The sequence below is a fragment of the Glycine soja genome, chromosome 12 (assembly GCF_004193775.1).
Source record: "Glycine soja cultivar W05 chromosome 12, ASM419377v2, whole genome shotgun sequence".
NCBI classification, from domain to species: domain Eukaryota; kingdom Viridiplantae; phylum Streptophyta; class Magnoliopsida; order Fabales; family Fabaceae; genus Glycine; species Glycine soja.
In genome coordinates, this window is record NC_041013.1 from 6,958,991 (window position 1) to 6,977,488 (window position 18,498).

Below are 18,498 nucleotides of genomic sequence, written 5' to 3' on the forward strand. Positions count from 1 at the left end.
TTATAGATGTTTGAGTGTTTCTTCTTTCTTTGTGGCTTCACGCATATTGTTGGCACCAGTAATTGATGCTGTTGTTCACCACATTGCCTCAAGAAGATTTGAGTTTGGAGGTATTGATATAACTAATTTCCTATCTCAGTAACTTGGCAAATCCAATGCACAAGTAAATATTAAAACTTGTGAGCAGAAGTGAGGGGGTGGGAGATTTCAACTTGCTGTGATTTACCACTTAGTTGCATGCCTTTAGTTGTTTAAATTTTGTGAAATTTAGTTGTACTACTCTTATCAGTGGTTCTTCTGCTATTTTTTTAGTGTTTCCGAGTTTCCACAGTTCTTATTAGTGTTTCTTTTGTCATCTTTGTTGTTTCTTAGATAAAATTTGTATGCTTTCCTGCTTTCTATTGCACTCTCTAATTTGGTAATTACCCAAAATGATTGGTATGGAATTTGGTAGTACACTTGGACAATGTAGATAAGAGAAAAAGGAAAATGTGAAGTTATAACATGAAAATTAATTATAAGCAGAGTACAAGCACTGCTTTCTGACATGTCCTTGATTGTCTCTTTCATTCAAGCTATATAGAGGAATACTTAGAAAAGAGTAGAACCTCCAGCTTCAGGCATTAGGAGTGTAAAAGTTTCTAATTAGTATTTATAAGAGCGGAGGGAACCAAACCTATTCTTTACCAAAGGAGGGACATGGGACATAAAACAAAGACTGAATTCACTACATGGTTTAGGTAAGAGAAATATAAAACAGAATAGTTAAAAGTAAGAACTACTATGTATCATATTCATAACATAAATAGGTTGAGAGTACCTCATAATCTATTAGCTAGATAATATTGTTATTTCCTTTCAGCCTATTTAGATACTCGATCTCTTGACAAAAGCCGTATACAGCGACATAATCATGTCATGACCCTTTAGTTTTATCTTTTTAAGTGTATAGATTGTACAGTCTGAGGAAATCACTTTGATATAGTTTGCCATTGACTTTAAAAAACAATTCAGGTTCATAGGTCCTATTTGAGTGCTAGATGATCCTTTACAACATGCATTTTTTTCCTTGCTTTTCTAACTTCAAAGACTCCAGCTTCTCATACCTAAAGATGAAGTCAGTGCTTTAGGTTGTATGTTGGTAACAACTGCAGACTTTTCCCCTTTACTTAACATGTCATGATGACAAGTATTTGGAAATACTAGGAAGAAAATTCTGCATTCGTACTTAACATGCTATTTTCTTCTGTTTAGTGGGCTAACAATTCCAATTGCTAAATAGGACCTGAAGGGGTATAGAAATAGCAAATATGCAACCTTTCCCTCCTATAGTCATTGTTGTTGATGAGAATCAACTTATCAAGTATATATATTCAAAGATCATGGATTTATTAGTTTTCAAGTATATATATTTCATTTTATCTTTATTCATTATAATGATAAATAATAACAAGTGAATGTAATTAATTATTAGCTGCTCTACTCATAATTGACACAATACTTGAATTTGATCTCGTGATATAGGTGTGAGTATTTTAATTTAGACATATATTTATCATATGGTATGTGTGCTTACAGAAGAGACACCAGATATTTTAAATTTTTAAAGAAAGAGTTGAGTTAAGATAGAATTTGGTTGTTGGGACACGTGTCTTTCCGTTGGCATCTCCCTCCACGCAGAGCGATAGAGAAGCAACGGCAACCATATATAAAAACATAAAACATAGTCCGATCCGAACTCAATCAAAGTGAAATAGTAAGATGTTTTTGGTGGTAAGAGCCTGTGGTTCTTCTTCTGCACATATTCAGCCCACTCTCACACCGCAGCGTAGTAGCATAAACGTCGTCGTTAGATGCTCCATCAGCAGCGTGCAGGAGAAAGAAGAGAAGGGCACTGAATTGGACTCTTCGGTGTCATTCCCTCTGATAAGGGCGGCGAAGAGGGTGGTTCTGGTGAGGCACGGCCAGAGCACGTGGAACGCCGAAGGCAGGATCCAAGGAAGCTCCAATTTCTCGGTTCTCACCAAGAAGGGTGAGTCTCAGGCCGAGACTTCGCGCCAAATGCTCATCGACGACCACTTCGATGCATGCTTCGCCAGGTTTCTTTTTCTTCTTCACTTTCCATTGCTTTTTTGCATTGCTAGTTATTATAACTTCTTGTGACTTGAGATTTTCTTCTTTGTTAGTCCTTTGGCTCGATCCAAGAGAACAGCTGAAATCATTTGGGGACCTCGCCACGAACCTATCATCCCTGACTATGATTTGAGGGAAATCGATTTGTATTCCTTTCAAGTATGCTATGCTCCACCCTAACACAATTATCATTCTTTTTTGGTTAAATGTCTCTTTTGAAGTTTCATTTTAGTTCTAGTTCCTTACATCTCCTTTATCTTTTCAAAAGTTTCATTTTCATTTTAATGCTTTAAGTTTTAAAAGTTTTATTTTTATTATTTATATTTTTAAAAGTTTTGTTTTAGTTATTTCTTCTAATTTCTATTAAGAAACTTGAGTGTATCATTAACTTTAAATTTTAAAATAATTAATTTCAAATAGTGAAAACTAAAAACGCCATTATCTTTTTAAAATTCATTCAACCACTTACTTCTCTAAACTCTATAACCACCACAACATAAACAGTACAATCATCGTTCACTTAGATCTATAACCTCCTTGACACTATAGTCATCATCAACAAACAAATTGGATTTACAACATTCATCCGCCAAATAATATCATCGCGCCACCCCATAGTCACACCACGATCTAGCACCAACATAGATTAAAAATGCTGGGTCCCAATGGTGATGGGAAGCTTAAGATTTAACGGTGATTTTGGATTTTGCTTTGATTTTTAGCCGTACTATTTTAAATTAATTATTTAAAAATTAACAGAACACTAACTTTTGCTAATAGAAATTAGAAGAAAATATCAAAATGAAACTTTCAAAAACATAAAGGATCAAAATAAAATTTTCGATAACATAAAGGATCAAAATCAAACTTTTAAAACTTAATGTATTAAAATAAAACTTTTGAAAACATAAAGAACCAAAATAAAACTTCTAAAACTTAATGTACCAAAAGTGACATTTAACCTTCTTTTTTTGTTTCAACTCATAATTAAAAAAAATAAAGAACTTTATTAAAACGTTTCCCAATACAAAGGTCTTTTTACAGTGTCATCCAATTATAAAACGTCTGTCGTTCAATCATAAAATGTCTTGTACAGTAAGGTTATGTTACTGACTTTTGTAATAAATAATTACTAAAGTCATATCTAGGAAGATTTCTAGTAATTTGATAGAGTAAAAATCTGTATAGTGAGAGTATATGAAAACGAGAAATGTTTCTTGGACACCCTATATGCTAATATACACCTAGAGAGAGAAAAAATAATAGAGGAAAGTGATAGATATAATATGTATTTGATATGACAAGAAGAAAGAGATAGAAACAAATTAAACTGTGTAACAGAACATCTTTGGTTAAAGTAAACATTTTGCTTTTCACATATGGTTATAAAAATGTCAACTTGTTTTCATTTTGTTTTCGTGATGATAATGATTTATATAGGATATAGTAAAAACGAGATTTTGTAGTTTGCACCACTTGTTGTGCAAGTCTTTGAGAAGAAGAAAGTAAAAATAAGGTGACATTTTTGTGATTAGCAATATCTTAGGCTTGAATCTCGTGTATGGAAAAAAATAAGAGTTAGGAAAGCTTTGAATCCTTTAGTGGGTTCACCAAGCTCAACTTAGATTAGTCAAGATTCAAACTGGCTTCCGGATAATGAGGGTTTAAGGCATGGAAGAAAAAAATAAAATCCAAACAAGCTCTTACCTTTCTACTCCATGTATTACCTTTGTTATTTGGATGGAAGAATTAAAATATTGAAAATTTGAACTTTGCGAGATGAAATTGATAAAATTAATCTGTAAGGATGGAAGGATTGTAATATTGAGACTTTTTTGAAAAAAAATTAATCTGTAAGGTGCCACATTGAATGAACTAGTTTCTTTTTAAGTACTTAAATGGTGGTTGTACTGTTGTATGGCTTTGTGACTTGTTGAGAATGACCTTGTTGTTGCTTTAGGGTCTGTTGAAGCATGAAGGAAAAGAGAGATTTGGTTCTGCTTTTCGCCAATGGCAGGTGGATGCTGCAAATTTCATCATTGATGGTCATTATCCAGTTAGAGAGCTGTGGGAACGTGCTAGAAGCTGCTGGACTAGAATCTTAGCTCATGATAGCAGGTCTGTTCTTGTGGTTGCTCACAATGCTGTTAATCAGGCCCTTGTTGGCACAGCAATTGGTACCTGTTTCTCCCTCTAGGAAATTTTTATGATGAAAAGAAAAGATTGAAATTTTGTCAATTTGAATAATGTGCCCACCTTTTCTTCCATTCCTCACAATCAGGTTTGGGGCCCGAGTATTTCAGAACATTACTTCAGAGCAATTGTGGTGTTAGTGTGCTGGATTTCATCCCGAGATCTGAGGGTGGGTCTCCACATATTTGCCTTAACCGCTTAAATCAGGTATATAATTTACTGGGTACAATGCCACAAAGTGAACTAGCTGAGGTTAAATGTGGGACTGGCTTTGTTATCCCCTGGTCTGAACTTCAAAGTTGATGTGGATGAAGATTGTGTTATTCCCTCTTTATAAACAAAAGTTGTTTTTTATTACAATGTGCTCAACAGTTTAAGCTGTTCTTCAAACAGAATTGAATTATTAATGCAGACCCCTGGTTCACCTATTGCTGGTGGGAAATCTGGAGGTAGAGAGTCAAGTAAGCGGATCATACTTATTTGTAATGGATCAACGCAAGGAAATACAGAGGTATGAAGCAATGACTAAAATGTATTTGATCAAGTTGTAACTAGCAAAGGAACATCTGCTAAAGTTCTAAAACTTGAGTTATTGTTTATTCCTTTTCTATGAAAGTTATAACTGATGTGCGAAGGGATACTCTATCCTTTATGAGCTATTTCTTTTCTAATACTGGCAGTGAAGTGCATTCCTATGAGCCCCAAGCAATATTAATTGAAATATTAACTACTAAGTAGTTTACCAAGTGTTTTTATGATTCATTCTAATATCTCTTGCAAGTTGTGATTTTTTTAAAACTTAAACGGTAAATTTATGGAAGTGATTGTTGTATGACCAAAATTAATGTTTACTCCAATATGTTTTTAACATGGTTCAGTTGCTTTACCTGCTTTGCCATATTTCTATTTTTCTTCTTCTTCAGATTTGATCAAAATGCTTATTGCTCTAAAATTTGCATTGAAATGGAAAGTGTTTGATATAAAACCATTTGTATGGAATAGTTGGTTCATCATTTGTGATATTATATTATAGCCGACCATGTGGCTTAGAGTTCTAAATAACTTAAGGTTTTGGGATAGTTGGTTCATGATTCCAAATGCATTTATTCACATACAGGCTCAGAGGTTCTAAGCAAACTACCTTATGTTAACAGGATGTTTTTCCTTTTGGTGGTGATCAACCATTGAACATGCTCGGAGTCATACAGGTACTGCATCCAATCATCAGAAATAAGTGGGCAAAAGTTATTTCATCTGACCTTTTGCATGTATAACAGTCCCAGAAATCTGCAGAGCTACTTCTTGATTTAAAAGTGAATTCCATAATTAGCAGTCCTAACAAAGCTTGTGTTGGGACAGCCACGATCATCTCCCAGGTAGGCTCACTCTTGGTACTACATAGTTACATCATGCCAGATTCCTAGTTCTATCATGTCAAATTCCTATTTCCTAGTTTAATCCATTAATTGCAAGTATTTGCATCTATCTATCTATCTATATATACCTGTTGAGTTGTATGCCTGAACTGGAGAATTTGGATTTTCTATTTCTATTCATTGTTGTTCTCCTCTAATTAAATTGTTAGATATGAATTTAGGTACAAGAAGCTGCAGATTGCTTGGGTGCTGACTGTGTGCCTCGATATGTTGAGATGAAGCAGATGGGGAACTTTGATGTTGAAACTCTCTTCAAACAATCCGAAATGGCAAGTAATGTTTAGATGTGTTTGTATGTGGAAGCGTGGATTAAGCATTTGTTGGCGTATTTTATTTTAGGAATAGACAATATAGTTAATGGAGTATTTTCTGTACTGGGATGATCTTGACAAAGGAAGGAATGATCGTAAGAATTTGGCAAGTAAGAATTGAAGATATAGATAAAATAAAATAAAAAAACATGATGATAATCACTTGACAATGAAATTTAGAAGAAAATTATGACCATTCAATATACTAAGTAGTACAACTAGCAAAAGGGTTTTCCAAGTGTTTGGTACTAATAGCTGCTTGTAATTTTGATATCCATTTTTCTACTCTTCTTAAATAACAAGGATTGGTGAACAGATTATGTGTGCATTGTCAGTATGTTCTGTCTAACTTTTATTTATTTATTGCAGGATATATCCAATTTTCCGCCATTTCAACCTGGGTGGTTAAATAGAGTTGATGATGGATTGAGAACAACATTATGGGATCAATCTGGAAAAACCTGGCAATCCCTGTTGGATGAAATTGATGAATCGAACACAGAAGTTGTAGTTGCAGTTGGTCATCCTGCAAAGCACATAGCATTGATGGGGCACTGCCTTAATTTGACCAAAGAATGGTTGGGATCATTTCATCTCGACGCCGGGAGCGTTAGTGTTGTTGACTTCCCTGATGGACCTAAGGGGAAAGGTGTCATAAGGTGTATAAATTATACTGCACATTTGGGGAGATGGTCCATACCCATTACAAGATCAACAGAGGATGGTGAAGAGTTCTAAGTGTAAACTTGTGATTCCAAAATTGAATTGAAATGACACCCAGCACTCAATTGAAGAGTTTCAGAGGGTTAACGTGGTCATGATTGTTGAAATTTTAAGGCATGATGATAGTAAAAATGAAATCTTATATGGTCATGGGGTTGACCTGGGAATGGGACAACACTGTCGGTTTTGCTTGCCTTCCTCGTAATGTATTTCACTTCAAAGATATAGATATTACTTGGTGTGATGATGTGTGCAGTTCACATCCAAGATTACATTGTCAGTTCTCCTGTATTTATCTTTTCTAATGCTATATATATATATAAAATCTTTTCTTATAGCAATTCAGAATATTGGTGCTATAGACTATTTGGTGATTGCTGACTATATTCCTGTGTAGAAACAAATTAGAGAACCGCTGCTGGTTAATTAGATAATAATGCCACCATTCAAAAGATACAACAAAAAAAGTTGTGGGTCGTAAGAATTACGAATTAATTAAAGGCAATGAATATGGCAAAAACGTTGTGCTGTCTAGTATTTTTTATTCTTCTCTCTTTACAGATAATAAGTGAAAGCAACTCTGTTCTATATTTCTTTTTTATATAATATAAATCCATAAATATGGAAGGGAAAAAAGGTTCATTTGTAATATTAATTAATTCATTGAATACTTTAAGATCCACCAATATGCAACATTGCACACCTTGTGCATCTTCCCAACTAAGAAAGCAGATGCCTTCAAAGCTTTGATGGTTATGATATTATAAAAGTTTGCACATTGCTCTGAAATCAGCAAATACCGTAGGCACTGTAAAGTGAAATACTACTCATAATCATAGGAAAATAATTGTAGGATTACACTTAGTATTACTATACGTGTTTTTTTTTTTAGTTTTTCTTTGTTATCTTATAAAATAGTGTTATTTTGATAATTTACAGTAACTTTTAATATTCAGTCATTCACTTTTTGTTAAGAAAAACTGATTTGGATTGAACCGGTTTTCATTCAAATCGGTTTGAAAAAAAACTAGATTATTATACAAAAGAAATTTGATTAACCGGAGGTTTAATTAACCAAATTGTTTTAAAAAATAATTTAAAATTAATTTAAAATTAATTTTGAATCAATTCAATTTAGAACCAATTCTTTAAAATCAAACCAATTCAATTTTAGACTAATTCTTTAAAACAATTTCAATTCTGATTCAGTTCATTAAAATTATTCATGAATTTGGATTTAAAAACCAAACCCATTATAATAGATCTCTGATTCAATTTTTTTACCAAATCGATTTTTGTATACCCCTAATTATGGATCTCATCCAAAAGATTTAGGCCCATATTAGAGAATAATGACAATATGTTACTTAGTTTCAAATAAATTAAATCCAATTACAAGTTTATAAGACCATTGAGAATCTTCTAATTCAACACATACTCCTATAATCCTATACATCCTTAAAGCATGAAATTTGATAAGTATTTCATTAGTGATTCACAAAGTAAATCACAGGATTCACTTCTAGAAGTGTTTGTGCGAATCAGAAAAGATTTTTCTCAAATATTTCATTCCTTAAAATTGTTCAAAACAACTTTCATTGAGTAGATTATTAAGATAAGATTCTAATAATGATTAGAGAGCAATATAAAAAAACATATGTATAATTGCCTTTCATTTCATTTGGTTAAAATTAAAATATTAAAAAAATAAAGATAGAATCATATATATATATATCAAATAACATAAAATAGAACAATTTAAAATTACGTAGTTATAAAATGGGAGGAAAAAATAAGGTTAGGCGATATTTAACTATCACCCATTGCCCCATTGTTAAGGGGAATAGTACTACTAATAGTGGCGACTGGCTGCACGTTTTAAATAATGTAGTTGAAGCATATTAATGCGCCTTTGGTCTATTTTTGTACCTTTATATATCTTTGTAATATTTTTCTAACTTAAATATATTTTTTATTCTTAAAAAAATTTAAATTTTATATTTTTTTTTAAAAAAAATTTCCTTCGTGATTGTTTCCTACAATTTAAAATTTGTTATCTTTGTTTCCTGTCATCTAGTTTCGTCGAATGATTGTTGACGCATTCGCTCAAAATACAGGGTCATGTGTGAAAAAAATTCAGTTTTTTTAACTTTTTAATTTAATTATATTTATAAATGATGTAAAAATTCCTTTATTTAAGCCTATATATTTTAGAGCAAAATTTGTCATTGGGTTAGACTATTTATTTGCAAAGGAATCTTCCTCCTTTACGCTGCAATTAGACACGAAAATTCTTGAATGGGGATGCCATTGCCTGATCAATTTTGACTGAAAGATTTAGAATCAGACCTCTTTCAGATGGTTTCATGTTTTAACAATGGATTGGTCACTCCGCCAAGGTTACATTATTCAAATTCAATGATTGAATATATCATTTGATCCGTCCCATCACACGGAACTAGTTGTTGATTTTGCCGACACTGTCAGATATGATATATAGATCATCTTTTATGCTGAAAGAAGATTTTGAGTTAAAAAAAAAGGTAGGGCGGAATTTTAAGTGTCACTCTCATCAATTAAATTTAATCCAAGTGTCTGCCAATAAGAAAATGAACTCTTAACCAATCTTCCAAAAAGCAACCCAAAATACCATCTAAAGAAGGTTTCTTTTTTTCTTCTAAATTGTCTTTGCAACAAAGATTCATCTAATATTTGCAGTTTTTTTACTCATTGATGGAGATTGACGTAAGACTAAACTACACATGCTCGAGTAGATGAGGTGTTTTTTTTTTAGTTTTGATCATTACCAATTATACAGTATAGAATATTTAATGAACCTCTTGAACATGAACAAAAGTCATCACTACATATGATTCTAGGTGACCATAAAATGAATAATAAAAGAAAAGGAAAGGGTCAAAAATATTATCATTCAATTCTTTGGTTAGTAGTAGGATGGTGTGTTAGACTTAAATCTCTAACATGTGATGTTATAAATTGTAAAACGAAATTCAGGTCATTAACAAATGTAGAAAAATAAAAATCAAACTATACTTTCAATCATTACTATGAAAAAATTATCTTATCTTGATTCTTCTAAACTCTCACTCTCTTTTTGTAGTGGTGTATTAGTCGAAAAATGAAAGAAAGATGTGAGTTCAAAGACTAAATACATGTGTTATATATAGACATTCTACTATCAAGAAATCATTTAGTAGTCATTATCACTCATTAGTAGTTATTCAATATTTAATTTTTTAACTCCAAAACTGATGAAGCAATTGACCTTCTTAATTATTACATTCTCTCACTTGATCTAAATGTTTTGACTCATTGATTAAAACAAATCAATGCTCAATCTTCTTAAGAAATGAATATATGAATCATATTAATAGTTTCTCTTATAACTAGTAATATCATCCATGTATTACAATATACTCAATTTTCAAACAGTATACCCAAAGTGATAATAAAACTTAATGAATAAACCCAATGTTTATTCTCGGTCCAAAACATAATTTTTCTCAAATAAATCAATGTGCACCTGAATATGAGAAGATATCATAATATAAAAGTTTTAACTCTAACCTGTATGTATACAATCATAAAGTGAAACCAAGTCTCATTCTTTCTACATGATCCTTGAATTTAAACGGTGACATGCCCTTAGTCAAAGGATCAATGATTATCAACTCAGTGCTTATATGCTCAATGATCACTTTCTTGTCTTTTAAGTACTTAATGTCGATGTGCTTACTTCGACTTTCACTTTTGTTATTTTTAGCCATAGAGACAGTAGCTAAGTTATTACAGAAAATTCTCAAAGGTCTTGAAATAGTATCAACTATCTTTGGCCCAGAAATGAAAACCATGTGATATAGCCTCAAAGCAAGAGACAAACTCAATTTTCATGGTAGAAGTAGTAGTCAAAGTCTGCTTAACACTCCAAAAAATAGCTCCATCAACAATCATGAAAATGTACCTAGATGTTGATTTACTAGAATCAACACAGTCAGTAAAGTATGAGTCTGAATAACCAATCACATCTAGATTGTCTGTTTGTTTATACATAAGCATGTAATCTTTGGTCCCTTGAAGGTGCCTCATCACTTTCTTTGCAGCTCTCCAGTGATCAATACCTGGATTACTCTGATATCTTCCTAACATTCCAACTGCATAAGCAATGTCAAGTCTTGTGCATACTTGAGCATACATAAGGCTTCCAACAATTGAAGCATAAGGAATATTTTTCACCTGTTCTCTCTTAAAGTCATTCTTTGGACATTGATTCAAATTAAACCTATCACCCTTCACAATGGGAGCGACACTTGGTGAACAATCTTTCATCCGAAATCTTTCTAAAATTTTGTTAATATAGGTTTCCTCTAATAGACTAAAAATACCTCGAGGTCTATTTCTATGAATCTTAATGCCAATGACATAAAATACATCACCCATATCTTTCATGTCAAAAATTTTAGAGAAATTGTTTCACCTCATGTAGCAAACCCTGATCATTGACTGCTAGTAAAATATGATCTGCATATAAAATAAGAAAACATATTTTAACCCATTGACCTTGTGGTATATGTATTGATCCATGGGATTTTCATCAAAACCAAATGAAGAAATTATCCGATGAAACTTAAGGTACCATTAACGGGAGGCTTGTTTTAAACCATATATAGATTTATTAAGCTTGCAAATCAAATGCTCACCACTGCTAGAGGATAAGCCTTTAGGTTGTTTCTTATAAACCTCCTCCTCTAAATCACCATTAAGAAAGGTTTTTTTCCATCAATTTGTTGCAACTCAAGGTCAAAATGAACAACTAATGCCAAGATAATACAAAGAGAATCTTTCTTAGATACAGGAGAAAAAGTCTTTGTGTAGTCGATTCCTTCTTTTTGAGCAAATCCCTTAACAATGAGTTTTGCCTTGTATCTCTCGATTTTGCCTAATGAATCCATTTTGGTCTTAAAGACCCATTTACAGCCAATGGCCTTTGCCCCATTAGGCAACTCTGCAAGGTTCCGAATTCCATTACTTTGTATGGAATTCCTCTCATTCTTCATGACATCATATCATACATTTGACTATTTATAACTCATGGTTTGATCAAAAGTTTCAGGATCATTTTTAGCTCCAATATTATAGTCAGATTCTTGCAAATATACAATATAATCACTAGGAATAGCTGATTTTCTTACTCTAGTAGATCTCCTTAATGTTGCATCAACATTTTCTTGGAGATCATGTTATTGAATTGGTTGTTCATCATTTTTAGGAATTTGATGATCAACTTGATCTATTAGATTATCAACAACAGGTTGGGGAATGCCAATCATTTTTTGTTTATCATCCCTTTGAACTTGAGGGGTATGAATTACAACCAATCTTTCACTTAATGTGAAAGGTTGAGACTATATATGATCAATTTCAGAACTTAAGTCCCTCAATTGATCACTCTCATTGATTAAGTCATTTTTAAGAAACTGGACATTTCTTGATCCACAATCCTAGTAATATTATATGGACAGTAAAATCTATAACCTTTAGACCTTTCAGAATATCCAATTAAATACCTACTAATAGTCCTCGGATCAAGTTTGTTCTCTCGTGGGTTATATATTCTCACCTTAGACGGACAACCCCAAATGCGCATATGTTTTAAACTCGATTTCCAGCCTTTAAACAACTCAAAAGGTGTCTTTGGAATAGCCTTGGTTGGAACACGGTTTAATATATACACAACCGTCTTTAGTTCTTCAACCTACAAGGATTTAGGAAGATTGGAGTTGCTAAGCATAGGCAACAATCCATGTTCTTGAAGAAATTTTGCAAAAGGACCAGATGATCGTCCATTCTCAGTATATATGTCATAATATTCTCCATCTCTATCGGATCTCACTATTTTTATTTGCTTGCCACATTGGTTCTCAACTTCAGCCTTAAAGACTTTGAAGACATCCAATGCTTCATTTTCGTTATGAGGCAAATAAACATTCATATAACATGAATAATCATCTATAAAGGTGATAAAATATTTTTGACCATGTGCATCTATATCTGGACAATAAATATCAATATGAATTATTTTTAATATGTTTGAACTCCTATTAGTACCTTTTTTAGACATGTTGGTATGCTTACCCTTAATGCATTCCACACAAGCCTTAAAATCAACAAAATCTAGAGTATTGAGTACCCCATCTTCCACTAACCTTTTAATCCTTTCCATGGAGATATGTCCTAATCTTCGGTTCCATAACATGATGAATTCTCATTAACATTACACCTTTTAATACCAGTTCGAAATTGCATTGAACTATAAGTGGCATAATTTTGTAAACCAAGAAGATAAAGACCATCAGACAAGATATCATTTCCAACACATTCAGAATTATAAAATAACTCAAACGATGTGTCTTTAAAATTAAAGGAATATTCAAAAGGTACGAGTCTGGAAACGAAAATCAAGTTTCAAGAAAAACTTGGCACATAAAAGGTTCATTCTAATTTCAAAATAAAGTTACTACTTAAAGTTAAAATGCAAGTTTCAATAGCCTCAACAAGTTCCTAGATTATTGTTTGATAAAATGTTTTGCTCACTTCCCACTGGTTTCCTTAAGTTTTTCATATCCTGTAAAGAATTTGTAATATGGATTGTAGATCCAGAATTAATCCATCAGGTGTTAATATTAACACTAGCCATATTAGATTCATAACATACTAATGAGATTGATTTACCTTTCTTCTCAAGCCATTTCTGAAATTTGGGGCCATTCTTCTTCATGTGTCCCTTCTTCTTACAAAAGAAACACTTTGTCACATTCTTAATATCAGCTTGAGGTGGTATTTTACCATTCCCCTCCTGATTAGCTTGAGACTTAATTGCTTTATTCTTCCTACAAGCAGTTGTCAGCATTTCACTCTCACCCATCTTCATTACAAGCCTTTCTTATTCTTGAACACACATGACCATTAATTCATTGATAGATCATTTGTCTTTATGTGTGTTGTAGGAAATCTTAAACGGCTCATATTCCGGCGGAAGGGTGTTTAAAATGAAGTGCATTAGGAAGGACTCAAACATATCAACCTCCAGTTTCTTAAGTTAAGTTGAAATATCTCGCATTTGCATTATGTACTCACACACAACTTTCACATGGGTGAGCAGGAGAGAGGAGAACTTTATGATCAGGGTGCTTGCTAAAGCCTTATCTGAAGTGATAAACTAGTCATCAATAGCCTTCAGCAAATCTCGAACCTTTTCATGCTGGTCGACAGAATCACGTATTCTAGTCGAGATTTTGGTCTTAATGAACATCACGTTAAGCCAGTTGGATCGCTCTCACTGCTTATATAGCGCAACAACAACTGGGCTACTTTCATCAGTGATTGTACATGATTCGTCTTTCCTTATATCATAGTCTATGTTTATTCACCCCAATTGCAGAAGAATTTTCTCCTTTCATATTTTATAGTTATCTCCTTTGAGTTTGGTAACATCACATAGAATGTCAGAAAAATTAACAGTTTGAGAAGTTACAAGAATTCAAAGGCTTATGTTAAGATTTGAGACATATTAATCTTAATTATATGTTTTACCAATGTAAACATACTAGAAAATCGAATCTTGTGACATAAAAATTGTCTGTGGGTTAAATTTTTAATTCAATAAGAAACCATTGAACTTTATTATAGAATAATCAAATTACATACTCAAAATCATGCTTGATGGGTACAACATGAAAATAATTTGATTTTCTATCGCAAATATTTACTTTATGATACATACCTCATGATCCCTATGGGCAAACCATGAAAAATAATATGACATTTTATCCTAACTAATTATACAAATATAATAAAAATTCTTTTGGGATAAAATTCATTATATAATGTATAATTAATCACAATATTATGCCTAATTCCTTATATGATCTTTAAAGAACTTAATATATAATTTTTAATCAAATTATAGATGTTGTGGCTAACCCATAATTAATCAAAATTATAAAGATCACTTAGACATAAAACTTAATCATATGAGAATAAATCATATTATGCACTTCAAGATCAAGATATAATACAATGATAAATAAAATTCTCATATATAATTTCATAACTGAAATATAATATTATGCATTTGATTTCATATATATGTGCACAAAATAATTTTTTTCCTAAATATATTCATACATAAAATAAATCAAAACTCCATAAATTGCAAAGGTGAATAGACACACATATCCGAAAAACAAATATACCTCATAGAACCTTAAATGACTTAGTGGCTCATGCGAGTTCCAATAATTTGTAGGTAGACTTAAATATCTAACATGTGATGTTACAAACTACAAAACTAAACATAGGTCATTAACAAATGCGGAAAAATAAAAATCAAAATATACCTTCAACCATTATCATGAAAGAACTGTCTTATTTTGGTTCTTCCAAGCTTTCACTCTCTCTGTAAATAGTGTATCATACGAAAATTGAAAGAAATATGTGAGCTCAGAGACCAAATACATATGCGCTATACATATGCATTCTATCGTCAAAAATATATTTAGTAGTCATTATCACCCATTAATAACTATTCAATATTTAACTTTTCAATTCCAAAACCCATGAAGTAATTGTCCATCCAAAACATACACACCAAAATTATTACGTGATGCACACAAGGACAATTTACTTAATTCAGCTTGGTTTCTTGTCATGATCACCAATTGCTAATGACACATATATAATAAGAATAAGATTAAGGTCAATTGTCTATTATTTTAAACAAAGAAATTACATTAGCAAACAAACATGTATTTAATTTAATTTAAAAGAAAAACTAATTGTTCTTGTTCTGACTCCATTAGTTTACACAGCCAGTTGATTAGCTCCCAAACCATGTCTGTGATATCCTTCAGACAAACGTATAAATGAAGAAAGTGCTCAACGTAACTTTTTCTTTTATATATTACACAGACATAATCTTATATATACACACATATTTAAAACGTTTTGATATACCCTTCTAATAACTCTCGCAATTTAATAAAAGTATTAATAAAAGAGTACACATTTGATATTTTTAACAGTGGTTTCAGTTAAAACATTCACCGATATATATATGTCATTGAATAATGGTATAATATACCATATTTAATGAATTGTACTCTATAAAGTACTCCATGTGACTTAATTTAAGACATTAATTAATTATCTATGACTGTTTTCAGTGCTACAATAACAACCATAAACGTTAAAAGAATACCCAATATTGGGCTATCCAGTGTATTATTGAACGATACAGGAAATGGCCTTTTCCTCTGATGGTTTTTACAAGACAGCTAGTTCACGATATGTATATGTTCGGACAAACATAACTTCAACAGCTAAAATATTTGTAAGTAAAACACGTTTTCAAATTGTTTGAGAGTACTTTTAATATAAGAAATATTTTGACACTTTAAAAAGTTGCATAAAAAATAAAAGTTTTTAATGTTTAATAAAAAAGAATAAAATATCTATAAGATGTAAAAGATTCACAAGAATGTTAATTCATGAATAAGTAAAAATGGAACTTTCTCGCCTTTATAAGTTGTAAAACTTTCCTGTAGTAATTAAGTGTAAAGTTATTAAAATGTTCTCTAATAATTGACTATAAATATAGTATTTTTAAAGAGAATAATAACTAAACATAATTTATAAAGTCTGTACCAAAAAAAATAATTTATAAAGTTTTTTTAGAATTCTTATTCTCAGAAAATCTTCATTTCTAAGAAAGTGATTTAGTTATAAATGAATTTCTTGTAACATATGACTCCTAATTAAGATAACCAAAAAAAAAAAAACTTCACTCAAATTAATTAGAAAAAGGCTTGTAAAAAAAAAAACACAGATATACCAAATTGTCCTGTACTCTGGTTCATAAGGATTTTGCATAATGTATTCAATAATCGAGAGAAACATGTTGCCTAGGAGAGTTTGCCTAGTCCCTACCTTGATCATTCTCATCAATTTCAAATTATTGGATTATACATTCAGATACATATTCCTTTTGGAAAAAAGTATAACACGGTTTTGATTTTGATTTTGAAGTTTGAATTCCCCTGAGGAACTTGTATAAAAAGTGGGGGAAAAAAGTTAAATTCATGAGCTAGCTAGCTGGCTGGCCCAATTGACTTATTAATTCCCAATATTCCCGCGGATAGGTAAGGTAACAGCTTCCTTCAAGTTTCATCAAGAACTTTGGATAAAGTCTAAGATCTATTGGCACCAAGTGTATTATTATGTGTCAAAAGAAATTCAAATTCAACTTTGCTAGGAAAAGATGATGCCCCCCATGGACGTTTTGGTTGGAGAGAATTTCTCGGTATTGCATAATGCCAAGGCACAATAATTTCCTTTTCAGTTGGATTCCATTCTGTCCCCTTTTGAATTGTTACCCTCACGTTGCATTTAGTTATATATATCAACATCATCATTCATCACCCTTTGGAATCTTAATGTAACTAATCTTTAGCATCAAAAGAGAAAGAAGAAAACAATGGTATCCAACTCGTCTCCTAAACCACTACAATTAAATTTCTCTAGCAAAAAAGAATAGAGTGAATGGGGTCACATACTAATTATTGTTTTACAAAGGTATATATATGTTTGTGACACATGGATTATAATTGCTTAATCATAACAGATGGATTTGATTCATTAGTCCCTACCATGGATCTCTAGTCTCTATTAGACATTTACCAGCTACATACTACTATATGAACTTTTCAAAAGTAAAGATGAGATAGGATAAGTTAGCTATGTGGCCTACTAGTTAGCTAACCAAAAAGGCTCAAGGAATCTCCAGGTTACTGTGTGAAGAGTGAAGAAGACATGTACCTTTTCTCAGTTCAAGCTAGCTTTGTGGACAAGCTGAAATAGTTCTTCTCTTATTTAACTAGCTGAGAATTTGTTGAGAGAAACATGTAGCTTCTAAGGAATCTGGTTATTCTACTTTATTGGGGAAAAGTTTAAAATGTAGATGAAAAGAAAAAGAAAAGTTAACATGCGTTCTTTATAAACCAGGAAATTCACAAGAAGCATGCGTTCTCATTCACCTTTTTATATATAGTTTCTCATTTCCCCCCACTTTAATATCAACTAAAGTTCTTGTATATATGAGGTCCAACTTCCTCACGAAATTCAGCTTCAAGCAGCTTTGAAATACTGCACAAATATATTTGCAATTGTAGTTGATAAATAGGTAATTAACACCCTTAGATATGTTGAACAGGATTTAATTTCTAGTCGTATCAATGAAAAATGCTTTGTTAGGAGAGATTATATCTACGTGGTGAACTCGAGTATGTTTAGCTGCAAAAATCAGAAATTAATTCCTCGAAGTACTAATATCTATTTGAGTGATCATCCTTTCAACATATGATCTTCCATAAACACATTTAAAGATTAAACTTTTGGTCATATACTTAAAAGGACATGGTTATCTTAAAAAACATGATTAATTGTCAACCATGCTACACCATATTAACATGATTTTTCCACCACAAAAGAAATAGTCTAATTGTCCACTTGGGAATGCCCTTAATGCACACCAATAAAATAACTGTACTTTGGTTCAATAGTTCCCCTCCTCTTTCTAATATTTGTAATTAAACATTACAATGTGATTTGTAGATGCAGTTACATAT

The 18,498-nt window shown here is 31.7% G+C and overlaps 1 protein-coding gene across 1 annotated transcript; it reads left to right on the plus strand.

The window, feature by feature from the left end:
• The first annotated feature begins 1,631 nt into the window (after positions 1-1,631).
• On the plus strand, positions 1,632-7,137 carry LOC114380223 (probable 2-carboxy-D-arabinitol-1-phosphatase). Its single transcript, XM_028339218.1, has 9 exons — positions 1,632-2,099; positions 2,187-2,292; positions 4,094-4,310; positions 4,415-4,533; positions 4,739-4,837; positions 5,481-5,534; positions 5,604-5,702; positions 5,924-6,031; positions 6,443-7,137. The coding sequence occupies exons 1-9, from the start codon at positions 1,762-1,764 to the stop codon at positions 6,809-6,811; spliced, it is 1,509 nt and encodes a 502-aa protein (XP_028195019.1). The 5' UTR covers positions 1,632-1,761; the 3' UTR covers positions 6,812-7,137.
• The last annotated feature ends 11,361 nt before the right edge of the window (positions 7,138-18,498 follow it).